This window comes from Pseudoliparis swirei, chromosome 6 (assembly GCF_029220125.1).
Source record: "Pseudoliparis swirei isolate HS2019 ecotype Mariana Trench chromosome 6, NWPU_hadal_v1, whole genome shotgun sequence".
NCBI classification, from domain to species: domain Eukaryota; kingdom Metazoa; phylum Chordata; class Actinopteri; order Perciformes; family Liparidae; genus Pseudoliparis; species Pseudoliparis swirei.
The window spans coordinates 9,210,001-9,221,432 of record NC_079393.1 but is presented as its reverse complement, the minus strand read 5'-3'; the positions used below and the strand labels follow the sequence as shown (position 1 = coordinate 9,221,432).

The following is an 11,432-nucleotide window of genomic DNA, read 5'->3' as shown; positions in this document are numbered from 1 at the left end:
TCGCTCTGTGTAACCTTGTGTGTGCTCGACTGCAGAGCCTCATCACCGACACAAAGCCATCTGCCCCCTAGTGGAAGACATTGGAACAGGAAAGTGATTTATCGTGACCTTCCTGAGGGGTTTTACAAAGTATGGCGGCGAGTACTTTAAAGTTTAAATATTTATAAGTGCACATGTTTGAATCAGGGTGCTGAGAACACAACAGCAGACACACACCAGCGCTGAGTTTTCAGTTTTATTTAAGGTTCATTTTTCCAGACCTGCAGAGGACAGTTCACATCCTTTTAAGCGCCTCAATTGTGTTTTCGTTTTTATCCCACCCCCCTTGCGCAACATCATGTTAAAACCCACTGTATGACTTGGCTTCTCCTGGATGAGTTTGTTCATTTTTGTGAAATACTGTTAAATAGGGAACAGCAGGAGGAGGGGGGGGGGGGGGGGTGGGGGGTGAGAGAGAAAGAGAAACAGAGCGAATATGGTTTAGAATTAAGACTTCAAAAAAGAAGAAGAAGAAAAAAAGGCGGTCGTCGGAGAGGTCGATCTTAAATCCTAAAGGCTGAAAGCTCCTTAAATCCCACGCCAGTACGTGGCATTGTCTCGCAGCACCTTACATAGTTGCTGAAACACACAATATTGCATATTTTTCAGCAATCATTGACGCTAGACTCCTCCTCCCATCACTCCTTTCCCATCACCTGTCCGTGTTAAGGCCTCGTTACAAAGGGACCTGTGAACCCTGTTGCTACCCTCTTTAGTATTTTTCTTGACAAATCCTCATCCGTTCGTCCGGTCATTGTCGTGACGACTCGGTGGCTGTCCGTGTCGGGGCTAGCTACTGTCGGTACCACATAGTGGCACTGTGAGTACGAGTCTAACCCCGGTGCCCAGGATGCGAGCCACGATCTCCCAAAGCCCGGGCGCCCCGCAGTCAGGCAGTGCTCTATCCTCTGATACAGAGGTTCAGCAAAATGCTTCCCTCCGGCAGCACGGGGCCAGTGGGAGCCCTCCTCCAACGGGAATGTGGGCCAGGTGGCCTCTCAAGCGGGCCGTCTGTGTCCCCTACCGAGCAGGGAGCCCATGCATAGCCTGCGCCCTCAACTCCCTCGTGCCGTCCGCACTCACCCTCTGATCACCGAATCTCCGCTTCTTTTTGTTTAACATTTTTTTTATTTTTAAAGCCACTCTCAAAAAAAAAAAAAGAGCAAAGTGCCAACCCCTTTCCTCTCTCTCTTTTCTCGCTCACCTCGCCGTATTCGCCGCTCGGTTGGAAGGGTTTTCGCCGCGTCAGACTCCTGGAGGAACGAGGGTCTTTGGGGCAAAGCTTCAAGAGCAGATTCACAGCTTGCTTCATTCCTTGAAAACTTATCGCGACTTCAACTTTCAAAACACACCAATGTTGTTCATGCTTCATCATTAGTTACTTTTCAAAAAAAAAAAGAAAAAAGGTCTCCCTTCAGCCAATTAATTTCTTCGTCAAGTTTGTGGAGTTCACTCTTGTGTCACCACTCGGCGCCAGACTGTTTCCTGTTACCAGCGAGCTACACAATGAATCCCACGTTACGCCCGGAGCGAGGTCTACCGAGTGGTGATGGCAGCAGGTCAAGGGTACCGGCAACTTGTGTGCCACAAACAAAATCAAAGAGGCCTTCAGAGTAGACAAAAGGAAGGAGGAAGAGAAAAAAGAAGAAAGCATGTTTGTTACTTTGTTAATAATTTTTTTTTTTTTCATACTCTGCAGATTGGTGTGTATTGCATTGAGGGAGGGGGCAGCGGGGTACAGGATGAGTGGGTATAAAGTGGTAGTGGGGGGAATGGATGGGTGTCTGCTGTAGTCTGTGTTCAGTGGCGGTCCACAGCGGCACTCTGTAGCAGCTCGGTGGCGGGCTGTCCCGGGGGTCTGAAAGTGGTCTGGAAGCCGGGGGGAGGGGAGTGGAACTGGCTGGCGGGGTTGGCTGTGGGAGGGGGCATGTAGGGAGCCCAGCCGCCGGCGGCTCTGTGGTGGAGGGGGAGGTGGGCGTCGAGGAGGCCGCTGTGGAGGGGCTGGGGGGGAGTGGGCGCCGCTGAGCTGGCCGGGCCGTCCATCTCTGTGAGCGCCTGCAGCGACTTGAGCCAGTGTGGTGGATTGTCATCCTGGAGACAGTCTAAACTGTTGCCTGCTGAGGGCGGGATGCCTGTGGAGGGGGGGGGGGGGGGGAGAGACACAGAATACATGAGTGATGACAAACACAGGGGGGAGACGAGTAAACACATTTTAACACAACAGCACTGCAACAAACACAAATAATGTGAAGATAATTCAGCCCGTTATTATGATTGTGTCGACTCATTCACGACAGTGCTCTGTTAGAGCAGGTGAATACCATTTTAAAATTTGATAATATTCACAATAGTGACTGCAAAGATGAATCAATTATTCAAGACAGAAAATCTTATATTTTTCAAGCAAACATTCACTCGTTCCAGCTTCTCAAATGTGACGACTTTCTGCTTTTTTGTCCAATATAAGAGTAAATCTCGTCAGTGAGAAATATCTTCTGTCATGTCACAGACATGCAATTCATTCATCAATTGTGAAGATAACTGGCAGAGTAATCAAGAATGAAAATAGTTACAGCAATAACTAACTTTACAAAATTAAATGGTTTTATTGAAGGTTCATTATTTGCAGATGGAAAAAGCATTTTAAACTTCTCTATTGGATTCCTAATGACTTAATAACTCAGTTTTGTAACGCAAATGGAGGCTGCAACTATTGCAGTTCACTTTTTAAAAAAAAGGGTATTGTTCTATAAAAATATACTAAAAAGTATTTTGAAAAAGATGAACTTTGTCATTTCTTTCCAGATATAAAACATTGGATGGGTCCAGCTTCTCCAGTATAATTGTATACTGAACCTACATCTTTGAATAGCTTTAGGAAATTATGATGACAATTATTCCATATTCACTTTCATCTTTATAGACCAAGCAACAAGACAAAAAAGCAGCAGATTAGCAGAGTTGAAAGAGAAAATATTTGCAACTCATATTGAATTTGGCTGGAACCAGTAAATGATAGGCCTTTTTACTTTGTAAATGACTTGCACACAATTAATGGAATATGTAAATGATTGTTGATTGAATTTCATCAAACTCACAATTTCTACCTGTGATGATCGCGGGGTCCATCCAACTGGCTGTGCTGTCCCAGCTCAGGCTGTGTGAGATGCCTGCTGGCCCTACCGGACCACCGATGTGGTTAACACTGTTGGAGGATGAGGAGGATGACGAGGAAGAGGAGTTTGGGAGGCCCCCGAAATTTATATTGATGTTGGGCAGGAGAGCTCTCAGACCGTCCTGCCACTCTTTCACATTTAAGCCATCTATAGAGCCACCGTTTTCTGCAGGAGAAGAAGAAAACCAGTATGTCAGTTCATCAGGTGCTTTGATCACCGACTAGTGGTCAGTTGCAGAACTGCATCCACCAGCGTCCCCCATGTAAAGGTCAATAAACGCGACTCAAAACAAGTATCTACCAGCATACATTGCAAGGTGAAATAACGACTCTACAACACATCTGATCTCTGTCCTCTGGATGCACTTGCATGTTAAAACAACGTCGAAGATGTCTGGTACCTGAGATGGGGATCCCTCCTAGCCCTGTGTTGTGCTGAGGGGGCAGATTCAGGTCCAGGAAATTACTGTGTGAGGCAGCACTGGCTGAGTGGTTCAAGTGTGTGAGGTTATTCCGTGTCGGGACGCCCATCCAGGGGTGTCTGGAGGTTTGCTGCTGCTGACTGGCCTGGCTGTTCTGACTGCCCGGGAAACTGAAGGAGCTGTAGATGGCTCTGTGGTGGAGCTGGGGGAGGCGCGGCAGCCCACTGGGGAAGTGGTGAGAGGCACCGGGGTTTGAGTTGAGCGGCGGCAGGCCGAGACCATGGCTGCTCCCACCGTGGGAGAGGAGCCCCGGGGAGAAGGGGCTCTGGTCCTGCACCGACAGCTCCTTCTCTATCAGGTCCGCCAAGGCCTTGCGAGTGACGTCGAAAGGATCGAAGCCCAGATCGTCGTCCTGCTGTTTGCTGGACGAGCCGAAACCAAAGGCCGCCTGCCAGTCTGTGGAAGAAGACACCGGTATTGTGTCTGAGGAGAGAAGAGACACACGTGAGTGGAGCTGTCCTCCATGTCAACTCTCAGATGACTAGTCATAGGATTTCTTTGAATAATATATTAGTTTCCCATCTGGCTATAATGTGTGTCGTCTGTGACATGAATGTGTTGCTTATATGTATTCTTATTCCTGCAGTTGCAGGCAGGAAAATAAATGAAAACATTTAAAAGTGGTAAGAAGTTTTCCGGCCATAACTCATAAATCACCCTCATCAAACCTGAGAGTAACCGGAGCAAAGTAACGCTGCATCCAGCCCGCGACTCGACACAAGAAGCCGACACACGTGAAAGATTACTCGATATGAAAATAAGATGAGAATATTTTGTGATTTCTTTATTTGCTCTGTCGGTTTAACATCGGGCTTATAGCTGAAAGAATAAGTCTAAACTATTGTCCCACATGCCTTAAGAACACACACACAAACACAAACAAATCTTGTCTAGATGGGCAGTGATGTTGTGTCTCTATTGGATTTACACATTCACACAACCAGCGATTTAATGCAAGTGTCCATTTAAACTGTGTTGCTTGTATTCTGGATTATGACTTTAACTTCAATGTATTTGAGTAATATTATCTAACAATCCTTGAAACAAGCTTTGATAGTTTTTTATCTGGGTTGATCTCTCCAGAGCAGGTTATGTGTTCAGCGTAAGTAACCATGGTGATCTACCGCAGTAAGAAGTGAACCCCCGTCAGAGGACTGAAAACCCTGACGTTACCTCGCTAAACCCAAATCCTGCTTCGTAGTACAGGCCTCAGATCGATTTCTTCCATCCTCTCCTTTCACAATAAAAGCCCATGACACAAACTAACTGTTCACAAGAGGGCACTCAAATTCACTCCGTACTCTGTAGAGATGCACCGATCACCGATCACTGAAATCAGTATCTGCCGATCCGATAATACCGATCACGGTGTCGATTGAAGCGTTCTATTTATTGTGTAGCATTATTGCCTAGGACAATGAGGAAATACATATATAAAGCAACTCAAACATTAAAGAAATTACCGATTTCTTTAAACATTTAGGACTTTTACTTTGAATAATGTCCTAATTGATACATTAAAATTGTTTGATTGCTATTGTAGGGGATTTCAGATATGTATGGAACACATCTGCATTATTCATTTCCTGGAACTTTTGGGGAAATCTATATACAGGACTATTTTTAACATACAAAAGTCTGACTTATTTTTATAAACTCTTCCTTGGTAAGGTAAAAATGTTTTAATGTTAGCATAATTTTAGCTAAATCTCAGAAACGATCTATAAAGATACAAAATCAGTTCATTGTTTACTTTTATATGTTCGTGTATGATTTGTCGACATCTTATTTTGAAAAACGGATGTTGTTTCACGTGGTTCTTTCCGCTAACTTTGCAAAACCGGATGTTGCCACTTAAATCCTTCCGCTAACTTTATCAAAATCCTCGAGCGCTCCCGATCGAATGCGTTTACCGTGAGCATCAGTCTATAGGGGCTCAGACATGTGAGAGTCGGCTGAGTTGACCCAGTGATTCAACTCGGGGGACGGGGACGCCGCTCGGTGCGTGAGGATCCCCTCGTGGACCTCTCACTCTGCCGCCCTCGCCGGGCATATCGTCTCCGTTGCGATGCGCGGCGATTGAAACGTCTGATAGTTCTCGCAGATGTTACGTCATCTGATCGGCCGTTTTGAGAACGCCGATCAAAACCGATAATGGGAATATCGGCCGATATGGATCGGCGCCGATCAGATCGGTGCATCCCTTGTACTCTGCTCTTAGTCAAGAGGATCCTGGCAGTTTCAATTCTATTAACTTGACACTCTGTACAGCCTCTGTCCTTGGATCACTGCACCGAAAAACTATGCAAATATTTCACGGACAAGTGTCGCTTAGTCGTCCTCAGTGTGTAAAGAAAATAGTAACAGAATATTAAAACAAAAATCACAACCAATCGGGTATTAAAAACATGCAAAAATGTTTAGTTAAATCTCCATTGTACCTGATGTGAAGAGGCTCTGTGGTTCAGGGGTCATGGGCCAGTCAGAATTGGCGCGGGAGGAGCTCGGGAAGGGGGGCAGGCCGGAAGGGAGAGGGTTAGGGTGTCTGAAGTTACTGTTGTCCGAAAAGAGCGACTGGGACTCAGCGGCCGCCCCCTCGAAAGGTGAACGGGCTGTGAGGTCTGACAAGCTGATGGGCACCACGAGGCTGGGCTTGGTTAAACCAGGAGGAGGAGAAGGGGAGTCACTGGTGGGCATCTGGGAAAAAAGAGAGAGGAGAGGCGTTCTTGAGATTGTCCCGATCCCCTTCATTTATACGGAGAAAAAAAAAGAAACGGGAGTAGGCGGCGGCTTCTCACCTGTTGTAAAGTCTCTCCATTTACCATACCGATCGACTCCGGCGGTTTGTCACTGGGACTGCAGATAAACATGACACATTTAGATACATATATTAAAAGAAAAAAAACAATGTCCAGACCGATGCAAAATCACCCACTGTTATTGGCCCACGCTTTGTTCTTTTGATTAACAGCTTTGTTCTCAGCATTGCCAATCCCTCTCTTCATTCACTATCTAGCCCTCTCAACTACTGCTGCACTCTCTTCTCTCTCCCGCCCTCTCATGTTTGCTTCTCGAGCCAGAGAAAGGTGTGTGTGTGTATATATATATATATAAATGCTGTGTTTACAAACACCACCAACAATGCGACTACATATTATTCAGTTTGCAAAAAAAGTAAACAAATTAAAAGCATTCAGGATACATTGACGCTGTTGTCCAGGAAGAGTCTGTATTACCTGTTGCTGCCACAGTTGGAGGAGAAGGGGCACAATGCAGAATGCTGACCAGGACCCAGCTCTGCGTCGAGCCCATCTGAAGCCATCACTTCTTGGTCTAGATAGTCGAGCAGCGGAGGAGACTTGCGTTCCTCTGAAAGCCCGTTGGCCAGTTTGTTGTGTCCTGACAGCGTCGGCCACCCGTCTTTACCGTTGGTACTGTTGGGTCTGGCACAACACAGCAGCAAAAACAAGCTCAGCACAAGTGGACGTAATAGGAGCAAGAAGAACATAAATACAAATAAAAACCAACCTCTGTGTGGAGTTGGATTTACTCTTTGACTTCTCTGTTCCACATGCCGGAGGTTGTAGAAAGCTAGGGTTAATTTTATAGAGGTCTTGGAGGAGTTTCTGCTCATACTCTTGATGTTTCCCTGCCTAAAAACAAATGGCACAACATGAGTCAGCGTTAATCCTTTGGTTAATACACAAAGCATGAACAATAAACACACAAAGCAAAGTACAATTTAATCAACATTTCAGAAAGAGAAATGTATGTTACCTGCATTTCCTCTTTAGTAAAGCTAGCTGCTTCATCCCCGAGCTCATGTAGATACATACAATCAGGTTTGGGACACTGCATACTTTTAAGGAAGTAACTGCAGTACTTTGTTGTGCCTAAAGAAGCCTTTAACAGAGAGAAGAAAGGATGGTTATGGAGGCTTTATTCAAGGATTTGTAGTTTAAAAATCATACTACTTTAGATCTCAGGTTGTTTAATAAAAGGATGTTTATAGATCTTACTTGTATGCAAATTTAGCTAATTATAGTCACAGAGATCTGTAGTTGTTAACTTCTCACCTTGAGAGTTCTGCCATCAACAACCACATTGTTCACACACTGTATTGCTCTTAAAGCATCTTCAGAGCGGAGGTAAGTGACATAAGCGCTGGCACTTGGCCCCTGAAAAAACAGAAAATAAAGTAAACATACAAGTTCAACACATCAACTGGAGCTGCAGGTCTGTAACAGAGCAAAAACTAAAAATACATGCAACTTAAGACAACCACATCTTGTCGCCTCATTAGTGACTCCTCACAAAGAAGATGACAATCTGAAATTACAAGCCCAAAATACCTATTTCCGCATAAAAATTGAAAAAAAAACCTGGGAAAATCATCATCCTCTTTTTCAGAGACCTTAAAGTTGCTCTGGTGTGGATGAAAGCCCAAAATGCAGAGAAAAAGCTCTCTACAAAAATACCTGTACACAAGGCTTAATTTCGAATAATGTTTAAAAACGTATACATTGTGAGTACATCCTGTCATCTTTGATCCACCCGTACCTGTGAACCTGCGTAGGATGTGCTATTGTTGATGACCACTTTATGGATTTTCCCAAACCTCCCAAAATATTCTGGTCGTTTTAGGACCTGTGGGCACAATACAACACAATATAAATAACGTATCACAAAAAGTCGACTGCACTGTGAACTCTTGTACTCAATATTCAACACAAACTTTACTCCTGAGGCTTATTGTGATGTTTTTAGTGAAAGACATTTAAAATGTGCATTCTAAAAATTCAGTGTCAAAGGTTTAAGATTTTCTGTCAGCCATGTTTAAAGTGAATCCAGCAGGTAGTGGCTTAAGTTTGTCACAGACTTATTCGCATCACCCCAATAACAGTTCCTGTGCCCCAAAGTCACAGAATAAACACCACTGAGCATCCTGGAGACTCTGTACTCACCTCTGAGTCGGCGAGTCGCTGTGAGAGCCCCACCACAAACACAAGGTTTCTCTGGACCACTCTGACACTGGCCAGATGCTTTCGGTTTTCTGTCACCTTCTGCTTCTTCTCGTTCTGTTTCTGCTTCTTTTCGTTCTTTATCCTTTGGATCTCCTCTTGTGAGAGAGGTTTGTACACAGCGGGGTCCTCTGGATATGGCTACACAAAAAATATGTATGTCATTAGCCACTTGAAAAAGCATACTATAGTGGCTTTGTAAAGGATAGTGCGTGCGTATCTAAGGGCTTTAGTTGTAAATATGGTAGTTCAACAGGCATCCTGAGCCACACTGCTAAGGCTGTAAATTGTAAACAATGAGCTGATGTTTTAACAAACAGGGCTACTTTATCAGGGGGGGATCAACATATTTCCCCTTTCCTGTATTAGCATTGGGACACTCAACATCCGCATTCCTTCTGTTTGTCGGGACAGAAAAGTCGTGATGAGTTTCTCGGCTATCGTATCCCGTGTCATCATCTCCTCACCTTTCTGCAGGCGGGGCACAGGCCGTTCTCATCTGTGCGGATGCGATGCCAACAGAAGCGGCAGATCTGATAGCCGCAGGTGCAGGGGAAGAAGTTGACGTCATCAATCTCCAGCGGCTCCAAGCACAGAGGGCACTCCATGAGATCGTCCTTCATTTCAGGGCTGTGGGACATCCTCTGGTATGGCGAGGGTGAGTGTTTGAAGCTGGTCACAGAGCACAGGGCTGAGAAAAAACAACAAGTTGAGTTTAAGTGAATGAAAATATCATCAACTGAACCAATCATTTCTATTAAATGGAATTGTACACTTTGAAACTGACTTTATGACCACCAAGGTCACAATACCAGACTGAGCACACCAATATGCATACCTTTCCAGCAGCAGAGGAAACACTACACTCACTCAAGTCCACGAGGTAAACTTCTGCAGTATTTTACTTTAATGATGGACATCATGTTCAGCTCTTCATTAAACTTTTTAGGGGAGGTGTTCATACCTACGGTCCTTTTGGAAGTTCGTGGTGCTGACGAACTGCGCTGTGCTTCAGGTAGAGATGTTTCTAAGGTTTGGTCTTCAGCTTTTAAACTACTGAGGGCCGATTACATACCAGTAACTGTTCTCAGTACATGCTAGAGCTGAAACAATTAAACACAGTGATTGATAATCAATTAATCCGTTTAAGTAGCAATCCCAAAGGATATCACTGTGTTTATTTAGACTGCGGCCCACTGATGAAAGTATTGCAACGTGTATGTACTTTGTGATTACATCAGTTAAAGCTAAATCGCCTGATAAAAGACAACGGCATATCTCAGACAACTAGTCACACACAAACGTCATCATGTTAAAAGTTGTGGCGTCCCTCGGGGGTTGACTAAAGTAGACACCTCGTCACAAGGGAAACGCAACAAACTGCGTGTGTTCACCATGGAGCCCTGTGGTTGTTCGCAGTGAAACGCCAGCTTGGTTTCTGTGCGACAACACCGCTATCAGCAGGTGAACTCATGACAAACGCAGATCAATCAAACCCGACAAGTACGAAATTGAACTAAACGAACATTCGGAAAATGCTAACATTTCAAATACTTGGCAGCGTTTTGCTGACAGATTAAAAACACGTCCAGGAGCGTCGCAGGTTTTTTTTTTTTTTTTTTTGCTGCTTCACTTTGCAGAAATCAGCTGATTGATAAAGTGGCGCTATGAAACCGGAATAGCTCACGTTCGTTCGGGTTAGCTGGTAACTTTAGCTGCTACGTCTCCTGGATCGTACATTATGACAGATGTTACTCGACTCACGTTAAGCTAACGCTAGCTGCGGATTGGTTGGAAAAAGCCGGGTTATTCAGCACCGACTGCCGGAAACGTCACAGAATCAAAACACACAGCGGTGGTTATTCACTTAATACTGACATTAAACGTTTTAAGACGTGTTCACCTTGTCCCGCATATGAACTGACAGCTTAATTTAAGCTCACCGCCTAACAGCGTAGCTAGCATGCTACATTACCATCAGATGTACGGGGGTTTGACGCCGAGCTGACGACGCGGCCTACGCGAGCTAACGCCGGACTGGGAGCGAGTTGTTGGCACTACAAACAACTGGCATCGCTCTCACGGCCTCCAGATCCGCCGGACAGTCGTCAAATAAGCCCGAGGTTACTCAAGTGTCGGTCTGAAAAACCGTGACGGACACAAGTGTGTTTTATTTATGAAGAGAATAGACGTTGGCCCAACTAGCGACTCGGCTAACGTTACTTACCCTGTCCGTATTTAGCTTAGGATTCCACTCCAAGGGAGTCACACCAAATTGGGCGGGGACAATTTGTCTGAAATGTCCAAATATCTATAACCGGTCACTTAAGATAACCGCAGTTCTGTTGTTCTGTTGTTATTAAACGGCTTTAAAGATGTTTTGCCCCTTTCTTTTCCTGGTCTTGTGGAGGCAAGTTACGCTCAAACCACCATCTTAGCTAGCATTAAAGTAGGGAGGAGGGAGCTGGGCAAGTGTTAAGACCGACTGAGTCTGCGCAGAGGAACAGATGCTTTGTGGGAAATGCAGTTTTCGGCGACTTTGAGCTGCAGCCACAGGGACACATTTCCTCCAAGCGTTTTTCATTTAGCATCTATAATAGGATATCTAAATGTATCGTACCTATGTACATATTTAAAATACGTGTATTTAATCAAAGTATTCACCCCAAAAACGTAGGAGGAGCATTTAGGATGGACGTATTGATCAGTTTATAA

At 44.9% G+C, this 11,432-nt stretch overlaps 1 protein-coding gene across 2 annotated transcripts; it reads right to left on the bottom strand.

The window, feature by feature from the left end:
• Positions 1-222: 222 nt before the first annotated feature.
• Positions 223-11,132, bottom strand: cnot4a (CCR4-NOT transcription complex, subunit 4a). Of its 2 annotated transcripts, none has more exons than XM_056417189.1 (13): positions 10,945-11,132; positions 9,185-9,408; positions 8,661-8,858; positions 8,257-8,343; positions 7,773-7,874; positions 7,474-7,599; positions 7,225-7,349; positions 6,933-7,139; positions 6,495-6,552; positions 6,138-6,393; positions 3,616-4,119; positions 3,138-3,380; positions 223-2,171 (listed from the first exon to the last, which is right to left on the bottom strand). In XM_056417189.1, exons 2-13 carry the CDS (start codon positions 9,356-9,358, stop codon positions 1,840-1,842), a joined length of 2,412 nt encoding a protein of 803 aa, XP_056273164.1. In that variant the 5' UTR covers positions 9,359-9,408; positions 10,945-11,132; the 3' UTR covers positions 223-1,839. The 2 variants fall into 2 exon arrangements, with proteins under 2 accessions (XP_056273164.1, XP_056273165.1); XM_056417190.1 differs by having other exon boundaries at positions 3,147-3,380.
• Positions 11,133-11,432: the final 300 nt, after the last annotated feature.

Coding starts and splice junctions, on each gene's coding strand:
- cnot4a (XM_056417189.1), bottom strand. CDS start 9,358: ATGTCCCACAGCCCTGAAATGAAGGACGATCTCATGGAGTGCCCTCTG. Junction 6,553..6,932: donor TCCAACTGTGGCAGCAACAG/GTAATACAGACT, acceptor GTTTATCTGCAG/TCCCAGTGACAAACCGCCGG. Junction 2,172..3,137: donor GATCATCACAGGTAGAAATT/GTGAGTTTGATG, acceptor CCCCCTCCACAG/GCATCCCGCCCTCAGCAGGC.